Below are 21,681 nucleotides of genomic sequence, written 5' to 3'. Positions count from 1 at the left end.
TAAGTTTCCCGTATTAAGAGCGTAATAAGACAACTGGCGCTAATGGCCAATAACATTAACCTTGATCAATAGTTATGGCTGTAAGCTGATTGTCCCCACAGAGTCATATACATTACACTCGCTTAGGCGCTCTTACGCTTCTCAAGGGAGCGCAAACATGTTTGCACTGATTACAAGAGCACACCGTCATATGGGCCGTGTGAAAGCAGAGCTCTTCGCCGATGGTGAGATGTCACTAACGCTTATGCTACACCGAGTGGGTCATTTAGTGTCCCACTGCGTCCACTCGCCTCATGCAAGCTCATGAAAGCTGCTCTTCAAACTTTCATGCTACATTTCTCAAATAATATCCTATTTTATTTTGACTAAACAAAAAATATGGGTGGCCAGGTGGCGCAGTGGTATCAATCTTCACACACTATTAAAAATAATAATAGCAATAATATCACTGAAAGAGACGTAAAAGTCCCTTTACAAAAGACTCCGTATGCATTCATTACGACTTTCCTCCATGCACTGATGGCTAGGATTGATTGCATTGATTATTTTTGTATAGCATTGCAGACTCCTTTATGGCTCATCTTTATGCCTTTTGTACTCACATGTATCGTAGATGGGGGTTCTTGGAGAAAACGCGAGCCTGAACGGTTTGCAGGTTGCTCCTCATAATAGTTCTATAATAGACACACAAAAAAGAGACAAAAGGGGCTCCAGCTTGAACCGTCACCCATCAAAAGCAGATAAGAATATCAAAGTAAGACAAGTCAAGCTCGGTAAAGAGAGAAAGCAGTGAAAACATGAAGCAGGGAGAGGCCTTCGAACAGCCCAAACAGGAGAGCAGGGGTTTGGTCCGGTTGGGTCGGGTCGGGTCCTCAATCCAATGCTGTCTTCTCCAACTTCTCTCAAACTTTGGAACAAATGTGTCCTATGAAGTACTCTGATTACTCTGACTCTACTGACTACCTCGATGCAGGAGGACATAGAGCAAGGTGGCGCTGTAACTTACAGTCTCTGTAAACCAATGTAGAGCTCCATATCTACGTTCTTCAGGGTCTGCAGACCGGTCCAGTTCTCGATGTATCTGTAACAGTGAAAGAACAGACATGTTAGATGGAGCTGCAACCGTAGCAGCTGTTACCGAGCAACGGTACACATTCTAGAACAGACCTGGGCATCGTGTATTTGCATCGTGCATACGGCCCTTCGGTTGACTCGGACCGGCCAATCTAAGGTTTATTGGAAATTACAAAATAAACACATTTTCTAATTTTATGATGTATCTTTCTTAATGAGCACAAATACAATATTGTGTCTTTAGGATTCTAAGAACCTTCACACAACTCTCCAACAGTATATTAAACTCAAAATGTGTTTTAGAGTCAATGTGACTGAAAATCTTCACTAATATGAGTCACAAATGGTAAAACGTTCACATTTATTTTACCATTGTTTTGAGAAATGTAATTGAATTAATTATATTTATTGTAAGGCAACTCAGTTTTTCATTGCTTAATTATAACATATATTCTTACAAGTGTGTCAAAACAATGCAATTTACTGCTTTTTTATTAATAATATTATGCAGAAATGAGTTCAGCCTTTCGGCCCGGCCCTCCAGAATATTTTCTTTCTCTCATGTGGCCCCATGGAAAAAATAATTACCCCCCCTGCTCTAGAATCTAGATGATCACTCGCGTCCAACATTAGCATGCATAGCGCTATCGACGGAAAGCCTGCTCCTGACCAGTGACCAGCTGTGACACGTTCACCTTTAGGCTGCTACGAAGCATATTTGAAACTCTGTCCAACTAATCCTGGAATGACCCTTTAACTCTGGATCTGTTCCAGAATTCCGTCATTTACTTTGTCGCATTCCCGACTCTTTCATCGAGCTTTGTTAAGAGTTCCAGTCGCTTTGTCAAATTCTGTTACACGACTGGCAAGCAATCAAATGCTGATGAGAACATCAAAGGAAAAACGAACCAACGAAACGGGTCAGAACCAAGCGGAAGTGGGTTGCTGAAGACACTAACGGGACTGTGAGCAAGTCACAATGCAATCGACTCGTGGTATTATTGTCCTTCCTCGGTGCTCATTAAAGACGCTTTTTTCTCAGATGCAGTTTGTTGGCTGTGAAAGTTGGGCCACGTGGGAGTCCAGAACCAGGATCGAGGCCCATTGTGGATCAGCAGCGGATGGCAGCAAATCAAAACAAGCAAATCACATCACACAGAACATCTGTTTACCCTAGAGTGTCCCTCCTGCCGTCTGTGTGTGTGTGTGTGTGAGAGAGAGAGAGCGAGAGAGAGAGAGATTACAAAGGTGTGCATGTAGGGATCAGTTAGCAGTGACGCTCGTCCATCTGTCTTCCTGGAACTGACTCATGAAAGCTTTGCATATTTACGCTGATGGGCTTCTCAAACCTTTCGTCCCTTCGCCATCGTTGAGCATGTGACGCCGGAGACACACGCATGTAGGACGCGTGTAGCATCTGCAGTAATGTCACTTAATTTAAAGCTTTAACTCTGATGGAATGTTTGTAAATCGTAATAAATATGCACAAGTTTGTAGGTGGGAGGGGCATTTGTATTTATTCTAGACATTTGTATTTATTCTAGTCATTCTAATCAGATCGTATCTCTGTGGTGACACAGAAAACATTTTGATTCTACTTCCGGAATACTTCAGAATCAGTTTACTCGCCAATGCCGGCGAAAGGAGTCACAAACCAAGGACTTTTTCTTGGTCCAATTGTGCAACATGTAACATAAAATAGCAACAACAACAAATAATAAAATGCAAAACTACAGCGCTATGCAGGAAAAGTAAACAATTTAAAAAGCATATGAATACAAGAAACCCGCAAAGAAAGCAGCATCAAGATCGACTGTTGGCAGACGTTTCTGAGACGCCAGGAACCCTGTGAACGTCGCCAATGCTACAGGCATAACGCTAATGTCCAGGGATTAATGCGGCCTAATCTAATCTAACATCCCCCAACTACCTGTAGGAAACGCCTCAGGTGGAGATGCTGGTAATCTCAAATGTTCTTGGTTTGAACTTTTCCAATTTGGGACTTAGATGCTTCGTGATTCCTCAAACTGACGCTGAAAAAAGCCATTTGTCTGGACTCCACTCGGATCCTAACCGGCTTCTTCGAGCTAAGCACCATTACCTGGCCTGAACATCGAGTAAGTGATGCGCTATTTACTTTGTAAATATGAGGATGCTTAGTTTGATCATGTGAGAGGACAGACCCTCTCTTTCTGCATTTACACAGCTCTAGTGTCAAGTTAAAATCAGAATGTTAAATACGCATAAATTATATCCTTCCTCTGAGCACGATGTCCCACCGGAAGGGTTTTCGAGGGATGAGCTGGCTTAGCTCCGACAAGGCTGCTTTTTGATGCGAGCTGCATTTCTGCAAAAAGATGCAGCTACTTTGGTTCTGCAAGCAAAAAAGTTAATAATAATTATTATTATTTATTACCAAGAAAAGTCTCATTTCATGAAACTGATTATCTGACAAGTAAAGGTTTTATATTTAGAGATGAAAAGCAGTCAAGCAGAGCACATATAATGATGGAATGGATATACAATTTCAATGTGTTTATTTTACAATTCTATTTACCTCCACCAATGAGTTTATGTTTCTTTGCTTGTCTGTTTGTTAGCAGGATTATCGGACGGTGCAAATGCAATGGAGCCTGGATTGGAGCAGAAAACAGATGGACAGTTATATAACAGAACCTAGTTCTGGTTGTGTGATCTGATACGCCTTTGATCAGATAAGGCGCTGGTCTTATACGCACAGTATCTGTGACTGTTACTGGGACAGTACCAGTACCCTCTCTGGGAGACATTAGTCCACGGGTTTTTGACCTGCAGTCCAAGCTCAGGCTCGACGGGGACAACGCAGAGTCCGGATTTGCTGAGGTGCTCAAAATCATCAATTCAGATGACAACGTAGTTTGTGATTGTGAAAAAGATGTAGCCTGTCTGGGGCGTTGTGTGAACCCACGGGGCGCTGAGGACGTGGGCTAAGACCCATGTGGGCCTTATTGGACGGAAGCGAGTCTACATTCTTGGCAAACGCGTTTTCAGTGGGTTTTTCAGCGGGTTAGCTGCTTAGTGATATTTTGAGGGATGAGGATGAGGATGAGGATGAGGACCATGTCTTTGGGTAGAACCCAGCTGGAAAAGATGGGAAGCCTGGACTGAACCTGAGACAGGGGACGAGCACCTTGGAGTCAATTCTCACTGCAACATGTGTGAAACGCTATAATGGTGCTGATCTGTTCACAGGAGATGAATCGTGTGGTAGGTTATACCTCATGACAGACAGACAGACAGACAGACAGACAGGCAGGCAGGCAGGCAGGCAGGCAGGCAGGCAGACAGATAGCCGGGCAGGCAGGCAGACAGGCAGCAGGCAGACAGACAGAGGGACATAAGGTGCTCTCGGATTATTTTAAGAGGAACTTGAAATACAAGCATTGAAAAGTATGACGGTGATGTTTGTCTGCGTTTTGATCGCATTGATCGGTTTCAATCATTAAATATTCAAGAATGTCAATCAATGCACACACACTGTGTTGCATGTGTGTGTCTGCATTTATGTGTGTGTTTGTGAGGTGTAATTAAAAACGCGTTGGACACATGGGACTGTGGATCTAGAGATGAAGGACCCCCCCCCCCCCCCCTCCCCCCAAACGGTGCCGGGTCCTCAGGTGGATCTGAACCAGGTGACGGTGCTACGCACTCAAAGCAAACACGGGTCTGAGTATGAGGGGTTCGGTGGAGCAGTGGGTAGTGCAGTTGTCTCACAGAGACAAGGTCCACCGTCAACATCTATTGTAGGTGAATTGGTTGCCATAGTGATTATGATTGGCTGTGTGGTGACTTGTCCAGGGGGCGAATAAGCACCTGCTTCTTCCGTTTTGACTCAACTGAAAACCGTGCAATGATCTATGAAGCATGTGACCACATGTTGAACTACGGAAGCTGAGAGGGGTCGCAAGTGGAATAATTTATTTGAGCGCAAGATTACAGTATGAGCTTCGTTGTGTTCTCTAAACGCATCCTCCTCCTTAACACTTATAGAGAGAATACAATGAATAGAATAAAAGAAAGGGACATCATGGATCCGTTTCTTCACTCTTCTTTTTTTTATGTATTATCGAAGTCGGGACTCGGTATCGGTTCAAAATCAAATGACTCGGACTCGGGGGCAAAAAAAACACCTGATCGGGACATCCCTATTTATAACACATGGAGACAGACTAACTGAAAGAAGAGGGTGTCTGTCCTGTCTGTTGCTTCAGCACCACGGACAGCGCCACGCATCCGCCACTCAAACAGTTCCATCGCGCTTTACAGCTGTGAATAAATCCTCTGTCTCTGCTCCTTCAGGGCGTTTGAACGGATTAATGGAGTAATATCGCTCAGCTCGAGCTGATTAAGCGCGGCGGAGTAGCAGAATGTACATCTGAGAATTAACGGAAGCCACTGCAGTGTGATGAAATGCTAACGGAATATATGAAAGGAGGACGGAGAGTCCAGCATCATCCAAAGATCCCGTTTGAGTCTGTGGGCTCATGTTGTTCAGCAACTTCTAGCTCCGCCTCCTGTCTTTTCCTCCTTATAAAGGTTTAAACACGCTGAATGTGACAGGAGACATCATCCATGTCCTTTAATTTGAAAGATATTCAGAATTTCCAGTTACGTATTCAAAGGAATACTTGAATATGAAATGAAAGGCAGCATGTTACCTTTTTAAATATTCTCTCACTAATAGAATTTGTCTCACACAAACACACAGACATGCGATCCAGATCTGTTCCTGCAGCAGGATGGAAAAGCTGCTCGGAGCTGAGCTTGCTGTCCAGGAAATTCCAACATGGAGGAAAGCTGGGGGGGGGGGAATGTTTGAGAGCGACTGAGAGGAATGAGTGCAGCTGAATCCGTGTTCTCATCTCCCACCGAACTACTGGCTGGCCTGCTCTTGGTTCCCCCTGTCTGCTCTTGCAGGGGTGGGGGGGGGGAGGGGGGGGGGGGGGGGGGACAGACACCATCTCTATGTCCAAGAGAGACTAAAGACTTTCCTTTTTAACAAAGCTTATAGTTAATCAATACAATAATCAATATGCTGCCATAGGCCAGCACTGGTGGCTTAACCTCCTATGACACACTGAGCTCCTCCCTCTCTATCTGGTTATTCATGTTATAAATATATGTCAGTAATCTCTCTCTCTTCCCTGTAGTCTTGTGCTCTCTCTCCCTCTGTTTGTCCCTCTTTCTGTCTCTCAGTCTGCAGCTCCCTCTGTCCGTGGTGCTGAACCTGGACCTGTGTCCCTCAACACTGATGTCTGCTCCTGCTCTGTCTCTGTCTCTCTATCACTCTCCTACCTCTCTCTCTCTCTCTCTCTCTCTCTCTCTCTCTCTCTCTCTCTCTCTATCAACCCAGCCGGTCAGACAGAAGGCTGTCCACTATGAGTCTAGTTTCTGTCCAAGGTTTCTGCCTGTTAAAGGGAAGTTTTTCATTGCCTCCGTTGCCAAAGTTCTTGCTCTTGTGGGTCAAGTTGGGTTCTGTCCTTCCCTGCTAATCCTGTAAAGTGTCTTGAGATGACTTTCTGTTGTGATCTGGCGCTATAGAAATAAAATTTTTAAATTAATTTCTAAAATTAGAGACACAATATGCAATCGCACAAAATGAAAGGGGACCAATTTAAATTGCATACAGTACAATGCTGAACGTTTTGATGAGAAGGAAAGAATGAATGACGTCTTTCAACCTGCAACGCCTCACTCACCACACTTTGTCTACATGCTCACTGAAAATAGATCTGACTGCACCATTCCATTCCAGTTTGAATGAAACAAGTGGGATTGCAGGGATAAATTGTAAGATAAATATATCCTACTTTCATGTTGCTATAGTAACCACTGAAGTGTATCCCCTGGTTTAAATCCACTACGAGAGGAACTGCAGGGAGAGAGTTGAGATAAAGTCCTGTTTGGAATAAAAATCAGAATAACAATTAGTTTACTCAAAGCAGAACTGGAGAATGGCAAGGGCAAAAGTCGGCGGTAACCATGGCAACCGGTACGCATCCAGGTTCCATCAGCTGTCCTCCACAGCTACTTAGGATTCAGCAGCAGGAGACGCGCTCCGGGGAGCTGTTCAGCACGGAACCTTTGCGCTTTGGCATTAATAAGCCGCCGCTGATTTCTGCTACAGAGGGAATTAGGGAATTCCTGAATACCATCAGCAGCAGTAACCAAACCATTACACGGCCCCAGGTAATGTTGGAGGAGGCGTGATCAAGCGGCTCCGCTGCATGCAAGGGGAGGAACAGTTCACCCAAAAAATGATGTTCAATCATTCCCGTCTCACCTCAATGCCACTGGAAAATAGATTAAAGTTTCTCATTCAACAGCACTTTGCAGAAAAACCCGTAGAAGATGAGGGACTTAATAATAATAACAAAAACCCTCAGAAAAAAAAGACTCTATGCAGCCAAACAAGTTGTTCATTTATTTATTCAGCTTGCGGGGGGGCTGAACCCTATTCCAACTCACTTTGGGCGGGAGGCGGGGCTTGTAGTTTATTGCAAGGTTCATATTTACCTCTGCCAAGGAGGTTCTGTTTTTGATGTTGTTTGTCTGTCTGCCTGCAGGATTACGGAAAAACGGCTGGATGGATCTTGATCAAAGAAAATCTGAAGATGGATCTTGGTCTAACTTAGATCCCATTAAATTCTGGGAGCGATCCGGATACCGGTCTGGATACAAAAACATCTGGCTTTTCCCATTTACTTATCGATGGCCGAAACTCAGAACCTCCTATCTGCAAAATGATCCAGAAACGGTAGTGGAAAACCTTCTATGTGCACTTTGCAAGGCACCAATACTGAGTCGGTATTACACATGATACAGTAATAAAGTCTAAAATCAGTGGATTGTGCATTAAGTATCCTTAAAAAATAGCATTCTGCAAGAAAACAATTTTTTTTTTTTACTTTTCTCAAAAAAGAGGATTTTGCAGATCGGAGGTTTTGCGTTTTGGCCATCGTTATAATGGAGGCTTTTATAAAAAAAATCATATTTAACATTTTGATGATGATCCAGATCACCATGTGGATCCAGATTATTTTAAATACATGACTAGTTTATTTTTTTATTTTTTTTTGTGAACGCTGAATTCATTATGCTGGAGCAGTGTGCACCTTGAACGTATGTATCGGCAGAAGACATCCAGAAGTGGTTCGGAGACAAAGACGAGACGTACTCCACCACAGAGTAGCTGGAGTACAGGAAGCACTGAGATTTAATGAGGTCTGACAGATATCTGCATTTGTAGCCTCAGTTCAGAGGCTACACTGAGATTTAAGACTAAAATCCCTGTCAATAATTTAATTTAGAGAATTAAGTCAGTATCTTGTTTAGCCGCCTATATGTTACATTATGTTTTTGTCTGCTCCTGCTCTCTCTCTCTCGTGCTACAGTTCCATACCTAACCCATTCATTCCAGCTTCCAGACTAAAGCGCTCCTTGTTATTGGCAGAACATTGCAGATGCAGAACAGATGCGCTGTGGCTCTTTCCTGTAGAACAACCTTACTGGACTGTCAATGAGACAGGAATAAACACACATCAGCTGGTGGATTATCGGTGAGCGATGGAAGCAATCGCTGGCTGGTTTTTGATGTGTTAGAAAAGTTAAAAGTCGGAACAAATACACAGATTAGTCACTTTGTTGATTTTCCAAATAATTTGTAAATAATGACAATTTAATGAGTTTATTGATTTTTATTTTATTTTATGTTGACCCCTTTTTTCCCTTTTTTTGTTTTCCTGATATTCTGGGTTATTTCATTGCTTGTACACGATCGATAAAATAACCCAAAGCTTTTTTTTTATTTGAAAAATAAATGTTTAGTGCAATCATGTATAATAATGTTTGTACACAAGTCAAGTTTTGTGCTGTAGATTGTAGCCAAAATAAGCCATTCATGAATTCATTCGTTCACTCATTCAGTTGTAACTATTAATTAACAAAACAGCACATACACGTCTTCTTTCCCCAGCCTCCTGCTTCCACACTAAAACCTAAATCTTTACAAATAGCTCAGAAATGTAAGCTTTTAAATGTTCAATCTGTTCTGATAATATTAATCAAAGTTCCACAAACTCTTTGTTGTTTCAGCAGCAGGATGGAGAATGTGGATGGACAGAGTGTGTGTTCAGACAGCATGGTTCTGACGGCGATGTTACATCAGAACCATGGCTTCATTCTATGAACAGTCTGCATGCAGGTCAGGCAGAGGTAGTCACGTGATCCGAGTCGCCATGGCAGCATCCATCATGGCTTGTCCTGACCCTCGTGTTTGTGGGCGGAGCCACTATTGATGCTCGTCGCATCAGTTATGTTGTGTATTTGTGCTTTTGCTCTCATTTGTTGTCTATCTATGAGACACACCGATCTAGTAGCTCGATGGATACGGTTCTGCCGGAACGGACCGCCTCATGCATGCTGGCCATGGGCTAACTAACACCACCTCCCCGACTTCTTGGAGTCTGGTTTGTGCTTGGTTTGGATCATCCACTGAGCACAAACCAGACTCCGCACATTTTATAATCAGTCACGCTGACTGGTTGATAAATGTTCAAAGGAGTCTATTAAAAACACCAGACGTGAAGTTCGCTTAATGATGGAGGACACGCTTCTCAATACTTAATGTGGGTCCGTATGGACTGTCTCTCAGTAGATGAAGCTCTGTGGCTATTCATCCTGTCTTGAGACATTAATGGACACTGAGACAGGTCCATATCTAACCTGCACAGACTAGACAGACAGAATCAGAATCAGTTTATTGACATTGTCAATGAGGGTCCACAGACTTGGAATTTTTCTCGGTGCAACATGTAACATGAGGTAAAGTCAATAATAAAATGCAAGCTACAGCACTATGATGTTAGGGTAACTGTAAAATAAATTAAAAACATATGGATTCAGAACACAGGAAAAAAAACAGCCGCATCTGGATTAAATGTTCATGGATCCGAATTATTTCGTTTTATGCTTAAACCAACGTGAGTGCTGTGTGTTAAAATGTTCAGTCTAAAGCTAGCAGTGATACTCTCCCGGACGCTCTCCCGGACGCTCTCCCATATAACATATCACATATCACATATCTGTTCATCTGCAGGATGCCAGGTGTGACGTGAATGAAAGAAACACCTGCATCATTTTGGACCTACATCATCCTGAGGTTATGGCAGTGAACTGGTGATGACATCTTGGGCAGTGGGAAACACACACACACACACACACAGTGACGCTGAGTTTAAACTGCCGTATTCACGGGCATGAGCATCGCTCAGCAACAGAACAGAGACCGGTGCAGTGAAGCGGAGGAGAATGGGATGGACAGGTTGAAGCTGGCTGACATTTGTCTGCTGTTCCTGATGTTAACCAAACGGGCTTGTATTAAAGCCCACGCCGTCTGTCGCCTTGAAAACACTCACACATTGACCCGCTTGCGATCCAAAACTCTGGACGCTGTCAGAAAGCATTAGCACCCTTCCGACAAAAATATTGAGTGTCTCTGTTTTTCATAATTGACCACATTAAAACATTGAGAGCATTGATCCTTCATCATTGATTATGTGTCATAACTTATTCCATAAACAGCTGTTGATCTGGATTGTTTGGCTCAGATTATTCAAACGTAAACTTTTAAAATCTTAAAAAATGACTCCTCAAAAGAAGAGCTGTTGAGAGTAAGAGATGGACCGACTCATCATCACGCGTCATCGCTCTTCATCGCTCGTCATAGCTGGTCATCACTAGTCATCGCTCATCATCGCATTCCTTTTCTTGGTGTGAGGCAACAGCGCAACCCGCTGCGCCACCGGTAAAGATCATGTGTGGAAGGAACGTACATCCACAGTGCAGAAATACTCACGCGACTAGCTTCAAGATGCTAACGTGTTTAGCCAGCATTCAACCAATTGCGTCACAGGAAATGACTTCATGCCGCACGCGCTGCCATTTCTGTTGGTGTAGAGACTCTGTGCCACCACGTAACTACAGATGTGATAAAAAGTAATGAAAATAATGATCCATATATGTCCGAGTCCTGATCGGGAGCTAACGTCCTATTCCGATTGAGTCCGCAAGCTCGTGATCGGATCGGGACATCCCTAATTGTTATCACACTAAATGCATTCAAACGAGTCCACCAACTACAGAACGCCAAACTGATGCAGCACGTTTTTTAATGCGAACACACTGTTCAGAACAATTCAAACACAATTAGAACACAACAATGGAAAAAAAATGTTTCTGCTGCCGAAATATTAAAATCTCTAGGAAATATTTGTAAAAAATTGTCCGTAAAACTTTTCTTGTTATTTTTCAATCATTCTGAAGCAGCAAGTTACTGGTTTTTGAACCGCTTTGTCCGTTACCGGGTCGGGGGTCGTGCTGGAGCCGATGCGAGCAGTCAACGGGCGAGAGGCGGGGTACACTCTGGACAAGCCGCCAGTTCATCACAGGGCCACGCACACTCAAGCAATCATTCACACTCACACATATGGACAAGCTAGCGTAACTAATTAGCATCTTTTTGGTGGTGGGAGGAAGCCGGAGAACCCGGGAAGAACCCACACAGACACGGGGTGAACATGCAAACTCAAATGTAAATCGGTTTTTCATTATACAAGGATAGAGTTGGATCTGCTGGTGGAGAAGGGGGCCGGACAGACTCGGCAGACCCACATGTGTTGTCAAATAGAGCCCTCTGTCAGTGTGGTCTTCAACTCCCACCACTAGGAGTGATTTCCCCAGATCCCAGAGCAGGCTGGGGACATTTAGTCCAAGTGGACCATGTTCTCGACCTCCATTGTCGAACCGGGTGCTCGGACCTATCGTCGCAGGGTCTCCGGTGCCTGTTGCAACACCAACCCGCAGTAGTGGTGGTGGACACTGGAAGTACGCGATGTCGTCAAGCTGACGGAGTCTTATCACGTCTTGTTGACTCGTGGAACTCCGCTGACGGGTACCGTCAGACCAAGCGTACCGCTGCCCAAGCGGTTATGGAGGCAAAATCTCTTTTCAAGAAGGGGGACCGGAGGGTGCGCTCCAACTACAGGGGGATCACGCTCCTCAGCCTCCCGGGTAAAGTCTACTCTAGGGTGCTGGAGAGGACAACCAGACTGATAGTCAAACCTCGGATGCAGGAGGAAAAGTGTGGTTTTCATCCCTGTCGTGGATCACTGGACCAACTCTACCTTCCATCGGGTACCTGTGGATTTGGAGAAGGTGTTTGACCACGACCATCATAGTATCTTGTGGGGAGTGCTTTGGGAGTATGGAGTCCTGGGGCCATTTTTAGGATTTCTGGGTGGAGCCAGGGACCGGAGGGGATTAGGATTTCAACTCTGTTTATTAGCCTGGACTTTTCAGCCGAGTATGAAGCGACTGGGATGAGAATCAGCACCTCCAAATCTGAGGCCATGGTTCTCAAGCGGAAAAAGGTGGTCTGCTCTCTCCAGGTCGGTGGGGAGTCTTTGCATGAAGTGGAGGAGTTCAAGTATCTCGTGGTCTTGTTCACGAGTCTGGAAGTCCCTGCTCAGACTGTTGCCCCTGCAACCAGACCCCAGGGACCGGAGGGGATTAGGATTTCAACTCTGTTTATTGCAGAAGATGTTGTTGGCCTGTTGGCTTCTTCAAGCCTGGACTTTTCAGCCGAGTATGAAGCGACTGGGATGAGAATAAGCACCTCCAAATCTGAGGCCATGGTTCTCAAGCGGAAAAAGGTGGTCTGCTCTCTCCAGGTCGGTGGGGAGTCTTTGCATGAAGTGGAGGAGTTCAAGTATCTCGTGGTCTTGTTCACGAGTCTGGAAGTCCCTGCTCAGACTGTTGCCCCTGCAACCAGACCCCAGACAAAGATGGATTGATGGATTATAGAATAGGATCTTTACTACATTATTGTAGTATATATTCTCACAAGAATTCTTGTGATCAATCAAGCATACTGTTTGTTTGATTTTTATTTCTCATTTTCTTGAGCTTTTATCCTACCAGTTTTTACACCTCCTCTCTAATAAGTCCCCACTTTTCTCTTTCCTTCTCCAGAATGCTGCTTATTCCTTGAATAATTTAGCTTCAGCTCTTCTTTATCGCCTCTTTTTCTGGAGTTTCAGTTCACAATGCTACTTTTTCTAAGAAGCACTCGTGGGAGCAGCGCCGTCCTTGGCAATGGGACAGAATAATTAACTCAACATCCTTGTTTTTAATCAGAAACCAGGAGAAAATGCAAGCATTCATACCCTGGACGGTTTTATTGCCCCTCTGAAGGGGCAGTGCTAAATGCTGAGCCAATGTGACGCCATAACAGGCAGCACTACGTGATCCTAACTGACTGTGGCGTGTTGACTGCTGCCAGCCGACAAGCGTCACCGCGGATCTGGAGGAGTGACACTGAGGAGCACAGGAAGAACAGATTCCTTAGGAGAAAAGAAAGGAGGGAGGGAGGGAGTAAGGGAGGAAGGGAGGAAGGAAGGAATGGAGGGAGGAACGGAAGGAAGGAAGGGAGGGAGGGGAGGGGAGGAAGAAGGAAGGAAGGAAACATGGTGGTGGCTCAACATGCTTTGAATCCGAGGTTCCGACCAGCATCTTTACTGTCCTACAGTGATTCAGTCTCGTGACCTAGAACCATTTAGAACCTTCTGATGATGATCCAGATCACCATGTGGATCCAGGAACGACGTCAATGTGAATTGAATTGAAAAATGTAAATAAAGTAAAAATAAGTCTACATTTTGGAGAGACCCCAGTTAGGAGGTGAATGAGCTGCTTGGCGGAGGTCTGCGCTCCCCCAGTGCTTGTTTGGCTGGGCCGTCGGGGTGTGTTTTGCTCTGTGCTCTGACTGGGCGTCTTCGTGTGTGAGGACGGGGTCATGTCTGTGTGAGAAGCAGCAAGGTTGAAACGATCTGGACAAGGCTCAGAAGCAGAGGCGATTGTGCTTTTGGAGGAAGTCGTGGCAGCTCACACGTAAAGGCCTCCGACCGCTGCTGCTGCTGAGACGCAGTAAGCCGTGGGACACGGAAGGCTAACGAGTGGAGACAGCCAGAGTGTGTTTCGCAGACTAAATAGGAGCATATGGAACGCTGGGGATGGGATAGGGTGGCAGCCAACAGGGGATGGACTGCAGCCTCTCCGTGTGCGAGTGGAGATCAAACAGGAAGTGCACCGCTACACTGATGCACGAATCCGTACAAGTCAAGAGGAAATCCGTGTACAACACAAAGATCTTTCACAACTTGTCAACAGAGTTTTCTGCTGTGAAATTACATGGCCACATGTAAGCTGTTCCCACAGGATGCAACTGGAGTGGGGGGGTTGCGTCTGTCTTTTTAATCCTTTGTCCCACACGTCTTCACAAATTTTTATCTCTTTCGTCCTTGATGTTGTTTATAGACAATCACAACGGCCAGAGACCCACAAGCAACACACAATGAGTGAAACAGACATGAATACAAATGTGTGAATCTGAAGATGGGTCTAACTTAGATCCCATTAAATTCTGAGAGTGATCTGGATACCCGACTGGATACAAAAACATCTGGATTTTCCCATTTACTTATAATAGAGGTTTTTTCAAAACATCATATCTTGTAAAATATGCCTTCAATTGACAAAGTCAAAAAGGGGTCCGATATGAACTATTAGAAAACGAGCTGCTTTGTGGAGGTCATGCTCTCTGAGTTCTATTCTTATTGCTTTTTTAATTCTCCCCTGATCTCCCCTGTCTCCAGTAGGAATGAGAATTGATAAGATCTATAGAATTACAATTCCATTTTCGATTTCGTGAAGCGATTCGATTCTTCATCAATACTCTCACCGATGTATCGGCTGACAAATGACTCCAAGGAATTGAAACACTGGGAACTGGTTCCCCACAAATACTTTTTGTCCCCATCCCTCGTCCCCAGTCTGAAGATGCATGCAGACCCACATTAAAGACTAGAGCGTACAACACAAAGGACACAAGACTGAAGGACATCTCTCTCGCTGTTTGTCTTCCGCTCCCTCTCGCTCCCTCTCGCTCCCTCTCTCTCTCTCTCACACACACACGCTGTTGGTATTAAGGTATAATACCCCCCCAGCCTGGTGGATGATGAAGGGACCGCTGGGTATGGAAAAATGTGTACCGTCTTAAAATGAAGACTGTCTTTCTCCAGCATTTGAATCTCGTCAAATCCAGTGCGTAGTTTCTAACTCTCTTCTAACTTTTCCATATAACAACCCATCCCCGCATTCCAGCCGGCAGCGTTCCCATTCCGAGGTGTGGCGACGGGAAGCTCCACTGACAAAACCACCAGCCTAAATCTGATAGAGCAATGAGGACAACGACGTCTTCTTGACTTTACCGGCTAATCTTTACGGCATATTTGCAGACAGAACCTGAGCGGACCCTTCAAGCCGTCAGCTGTGAAGAGGTGGAACACCAGGATGGGCCAGAAACCGCATCCATTCCATCCACAGCGAGGGCCGAGCCGCTCCAGCACCAAAATCACTCTGCTGGAAATGTGCATTTCATCCTTCCTGTCACCGATGGATGAGTCGTTCGGGCCAAGGAGAGCAACACCAGAACCCTGAACCGTAAAATGATTGGACAAATTGAGATGTTCTCGTCAAACAGAGAAAACAACTCAAAGGAAGTCTTTGGATGCCGTTTAAGTTTCTTCACAGTTACGATTAAAGATCAAACTGTTTCTTGGATCTCCACCTGGTCTCCCAAACAGGGGTGGATGTCAAAATGATCTGGGACCGGGCGGCTTGCGTTTGTTTTCAGGGGCAAATCTTAGCTTCTTTCCTCTCCTCTGTCCTCATAAGATAAAATAATGAGCTAGTGAGATATTTAAAGGGACAGCTGCTAGAAAGCTTTAAATATTATTATTTCATATACTACAGTGTTTCTCTAAATACCCCATTATCAATAAACGGGCCTCGAATTCTTTTCCATTTGTTTGTTTAAAGTACAGGAGACACAAACTTTCTTTTATCTCTTCCAAAATCCACTGCTCCAGACAAAAGTGGTGAAAAATTGACAAATTCCAAATAGCTTTGATGAAGGTCAACCTGAGCAGTAAATTATTAATAACTAGTCGGGTTATATTGCTTTTGTTTTACTAACCGCTGCATTCAGGCTTTATTGTCTCTGAGAACTGAACGGGTTAACAAAGATCTGTATTTTACCATGAAAATGGAGCCGGAGAACTTCTGTTTTAAATGGATTGATTGAATATATTGATTTAAAGCGTGCTTGTGTATCCATAATGCAGGGATAGGCAGTAGTTGGGTTGAACGAAGCTTCCTGAGGGGCTGTTGTTGCTCTACGTTCTTTTTACTGCCCATTTAAAGTGCTCTGAACCTTCCAGGCGATGCGTATTGTCATGTCCATATTGTGCTATTTAACAGAGGTGATCGCAAAGGTGAAATAAAAATGATTAATTGGACACAAGCCTTTTGAGTCAAATAAAAAGTTTCCGCTTATAATAAGCACTAGAGTGTAGTGATAGTACTGTAGTACTACTGTGTCCTACACCGTAGTAGTACTACTGTAGATGTTAAGGGACACGTTGAAGGCCTTTTTCAACCGTTTTTAAGCACACGTGTTCACGTGAGCAACGCCAAGCACAAAGTGTCAGCGCTGAATCCCGGGTCCGGGGCTGCAGGGAAAGTTCTGCTGCGCTTTCCCGATTCAATCGACTGCAGAACATGAAGTTGTCGGCGAAACTCGTTGCTTCCACCTCGAACTTGTTTGACACAAACTGACAAAATGCATAAGCAGATACCTACAGATGGATGGAGCCCATTCCGATGCCTCCCATCCACTGCGGTGGCGGCCGTGGGGACGACAACATTCCCACCAGTGGATCAGGCGGTAGCAGCCTGCATGGGATTCACTACAAACACCTGACCATCGGACCCCCGGGGCTGGGCACCATGACAAGAGGCAGCTCCAAAGTTCAAAGTTCAACCATGGATGTGCTCGTGAACTGCTTGTAATCCCGCTGCGTTCCAGAATGGACTTCCGAGACATTATTCACAGCGGACCACTAATGGTTCAACTGATCTAAAGCTTTAATAATGGCCTGGTTCTGACCTCCACTCATCATTTAGCGTTGACCAAGTCATTTTTACCCCCCCCCCCCCCCCCCCCCCAAAAGTGTAGAAACACGGATTTCTGCTGAAGATTCTTTGCTCACATTACAGACATCACCAGCTACTTCCCTGTGGACCTTTATGGATGTCTTTCTCCTCTCTGCGCAGAGAGATGAATCATACAGAGGCTCCATTGCGCATGCAGTTCTAAATCAAACCGCCGACCCGCCGCTCGGCCTGGTGCCGTTCAAGAGAGCCTAAGATCGGAAGAAGGAGAAGCAGCACATACATGGAGGTGATGTTCAGGAACAGGTCCTCGATGCTCCCGGTGGTGTTGCCGGCGCTGGCCGCGCCGGGGAAGGACAGCAGCGGGAAGAACTTGCTGCTGTCGGACTTATTGCAGTGGATCTCCGTGGACGAGCAGGTGCAGGTGGGCGGACAGTCCAGCAAGGTGCTCAGGTAGTTCTGAAAGAAGGCGGTGAGGAAGAGCAAAACCTTCCAGCAGCGCCAAACCCTGCGAGAGCCGAATGCGCCAAAAGACGCACGGAAGCCGTCCATGCTGTCACGACTGAAGTCCCCAGATGTCTTTGCAACTTTGCGGCGCAACAGCAGGAAAAATGTCCAATGCCGCCGCCGCCCCCCTCCACGCGTGCGTGGGTGCACGAATGCGAAACGATGTTCTCTATTTATTTCTCACCGTGGAGTTCAAAGTGTAAAACCAATCCGGTCTTCATTCATGAGCGTGCGTTTCAGATGTGCGTGCGGGGGCGCGTGTGGGTATTTCACAGCCACGGCTGTCCGTCCGACTCATTAAAAAAAAAAAAAAAAAATACACTGACAAGGAGACAAAAACAACCGGATCCAGGTGGATGACATGAAGGCGCCGCTTTACGCCCTCTCCTCCTCGCTCCGCGTCCTTTTATGTCACCCCTCAATCTCTCTCCTCTGTCACGGTGCCGAGGCTTCTAGCAGGAGCTGCAAATGGTAGAGAGACATAGACAGAGACTGGGAGGCAGAGAGAGAGAGAGGGACACTCCATCCTCCGAGCTTCAAGTCCCACCTACTGGGCTTATTGGAAGCTGACACGTGCGCGCGCACAGAGAGGTGACCCTCAGAAGTACCACTGCGCGCACACACACACACACACACACACACACACAAAAGAAGCGACAACGCTTTCTAATTTGTTCCCACCCCTCCTAGATTTGAATTCATCTACGGATGAAAACGGCAGCGTCTGGTGTCATTCCTCGTCCACTGTGTCTCTCCGGATGCGATGCTTTCTGCAGAGTCGTTTCACAGCACCTGGGGCGGATGCAGACCCTCTAGAGATGTAGATGTCCTGCAGGAATATCGCGTTGGATAGACGTGCCCATCCACTGCTTCGCTCGCTATCTGTGCGCAGAGTTTGGTGACAGAATAGAATAGAATAGAATAGAAAGCCTTTATTGTCTTTGCATAGTGGCTATGCAAAGAGATTAGGAGCGCTGCTCCGTCCGGTGCGTCGTACAACATAATAATAACATCAGAAAATGCAGGTAAATGTAACAGAAAATTCAAGTACGGTAGGTTCAAGCAGAGTAAAAAAGAAAGACACATATTTAAAGTGATCAGTGCATGCAGTGAGATTAGGAAGTAGAGTACATTAGTTATTGCAGATAGGAGTATTTGTCCTGTTTAGTGCTGGTTGTCGTTCAGAGCGCTGATGGCTCTCGTGAAAAAACTGTCCCTGAGTCTGTTAGTCCTGCTCTTGTGCAACCTGTAGCGCCGTCCTGAGGGCAACAGGTTGAACAAGTTGTGTCCAGGGTGGGAGGAGTCTCTGACGATGTTTGTAGCTCTGCTGAGGTAGCGAGAGCCGGCGATACGGTCCAGGGGGGGCAGAGAGCAGCCGGTGCTACAGTCCAGGGGGGGCAGAGAGCAGCCGGCGATACAGTCCAGGGGGGGGGCAGAGAGCAGCCGGTGATCTTCTGGGCTGTGTTGATCACTCTCTGCAGGGTTTTCCTCTCCGCTGCTGTGCACGCGGCGTACCACACCGTGATGCAGTACCCAGGATGCTCTCCAGGGGGCTCTGTAGAAGGCCAGCAGCAGCTTCTCCTCCAGGTGGTTCCTCCTGAGCACCCTCAGGAAGTGGAGTCGCTGCTGGGCCTTCTTCACCACCGCCGTGGTGTTAGCAGACCAGGACAGGTCGTCGGTGATGTGGACGCCCAGGAACCTGAATGAGTGGACCCTCTCCACGCAGCCCCCCATGATGGTCAGTGGAGCCGGGTCTGGGCTGCGCTTCCGGAAGTCCATGATGAGTTCTTTAGTTTTCGTGGTGTTCAATGAAAGGTTATTCACCGAACACCACGCCACCAGTTTACCAACCTCATCCCTGTACAGTCAGTGGAAATTACCGGATGAAGCTGGTGAAAGACAATAAAATGATAGTAAATGAACTGTTGCTCAATCTGAAATAATATTCCTCATATTTACATAAGAGTAGTTTTGATCTTTAACAGATTTGTGCCGTTAAGGCATCCTATGATTCTAACCCTCATCAAATTCAATATCTCTGCCAAGAAGAACCGACACCAAGCGTGTCTGTCCAGCTGTTTCTATGGTCTTCTTCAACTGGGGAAATACAAATGAAATACATTTAGAGAGTATATAAATTTAAATATATTGGCTTCTTTATGCCCCACGATGAGCTGGCATCACATCCAGGGTGTGTCCCGCCTCTTGTCCATATAGCCAGGCTCAAGGACCAGGATTCCTTTTTTGGGGCGAGGCGATAAGGAGACCTGATGGTGGAACCAGGAAGTGCAGAAGTGTATACAGGAAAAGAGGTTAGCTATGAAGAAATGGGACATTGAGATGACAGGAGAGAGTAAACATGCAGGAGTACATATAGACGAGACACAAGGCAAAGGTCAAACAGAGGTCATATGATGACCTGTATGCCAGGTTAGATAGTAAAGAGGGAGAGAAGGATCTGTAGAGGAGAATCTAGAGAAGTGGAGGTCTGCTCTCGAAAAGAGAGGAATGAAGGTGAGCAGGAGTAAAACAGAGTAGATGTGTGTACATGAGAAGGTCCCAGGGGGGACAGTGAAGTCACAAGGAATAGACGTAAAGAAGGTAGAGGACTTCAGGTACCTCGGGTCAACAGAGCAGAGTGATGGAGAGAATGTGAAAAGGAGGTGAAGAATCGTGCGCAGGCAGGCTGGAACGGGTGGAGGAAAGTATTAGGTGTGCTCTGTGATAGGACGAAGGGACAGGTCTACAAGACAGTGGTGAGGACAGCCATGATGGACGGCTTGGAGACAGTGGTGAGGACAGCCATGATGGACGGCTTAGAGACAGTGGTGAGGACAGCCATGATGGACGGCTTAGAGACAGTGGTGAGGACAGCCATGATGGATGGCAAAGAGACAGTGTCTCTGAGGAAAAGACAGGAGGCGGAGCTAGAAGTGGAGGAGATGAAGATGCTGAGGTTCTCCTTGGGAGTGTCCAGGTTGGACAGGATTAGAAACGAGACAATAAGAGGGACAGTGAAGGTTAGACATTTTGGAGACAAGGTCAGAGAGACCAGACTTTGATGGTTTGGACATGTCCAGAGGAGCGACAGGGACTATATCGGTAGAAGGATGCTGAGGATGGAGCTGCCAGGGAACAGGACTAGAGGACGACCCAGGAGAAGATACATGGACGTAGTGAGGGAGGACATGAGAGTGGCTGGTGTTGGGGAGGACGATGCAAAGGACAGGGTGAAGTGGAGAAGGTTGGGTCGCTGTGGCGACCCCTCACAGGACAAGCCGAAGGAAAGAGAAGTCAGGGAAACCTTTGCAGACAGGAAGTGAAGTGAAGAAATCCCTGTGCGTTTCCATTCCTATCGATCTGTGTTTAACGTGTACTAAATGCGCTTGCACCTGCGTTCTGCGTTCTTTAATGTCTCAAAGGAGAGAATATTTCCAGCGGCCCGATGCTGACTCATCGAGCGTTCTTCTACTGTGCTGTCAATGACAATGAAGTGCATTCCATTCCATCTTCTGGAAGCTTCGCTGGTGGAGCAGCAGCAAGAACAGCTCCGCCGACATTCTGTTCAAACCACGACCAGTCGATGGGAAAGGAAAGGCTGTTCCTGCGGACCCAGCCTCCGTCCCACATGCATGCTGAACTCGGCATTGCTGAGCCGTCACATCTGGAATGCGACCTCGACATGACTATTTAGACTTACTCAGCGTGATCTGAAGACGACACCCCCAAAACATTGTCCAACAGATTAACTAGTACACAGAATCCCCTCAACATAGAAAACTCTCACAATGACAGTTGCAGAATGTGCTATCAATCGGTTTTGCTTGTATTTATGGAGAGCTGCATCAGGTTAGTTCACATTTGAAGGTCCAGGGTTTTTCTTTCTCTCATTTTACCATAAAATAAAAATAAAAACCCCAGTGTGGCCCAGTTGGTTATTTGTTCTACTTTTGGATAATTGACTTTGGTTCCATTAATTCAGATGACATC

The 21,681-nt window shown here is 45.9% G+C and overlaps 1 protein-coding gene across 1 annotated transcript in view; it reads right to left on the bottom strand.

The window, feature by feature from the left end:
- The window catches only part of LOC137893570 (NT-3 growth factor receptor-like), a 60,368-nt gene extending 42,632 nt beyond the window's left edge, over positions 1-17,736 (bottom strand). Inside the window, exons 1-3 of the mRNA XM_068738980.1 lie at positions 17,468-17,736; positions 1,007-1,081; positions 603-674 (exon numbers count right to left, since the gene is read on the bottom strand). Of these exons, the coding sequence (XP_068595081.1) occupies positions 603-674; positions 1,007-1,081; positions 17,468-17,736 (416 nt within the window). The remainder of the gene's footprint in view (positions 1-602; positions 675-1,006; positions 1,082-17,467) is intronic.
- Between the last annotated feature and the right edge of the window lie 3,945 nt (positions 17,737-21,681).

This window comes from Brachionichthys hirsutus, chromosome 5 (genome assembly GCF_040956055.1).
Source record: "Brachionichthys hirsutus isolate HB-005 chromosome 5, CSIRO-AGI_Bhir_v1, whole genome shotgun sequence".
Taxonomy (NCBI): domain Eukaryota; kingdom Metazoa; phylum Chordata; class Actinopteri; order Lophiiformes; family Brachionichthyidae; genus Brachionichthys; species Brachionichthys hirsutus.
This window is presented reverse-complemented; position numbering and strand designations above follow the sequence as displayed.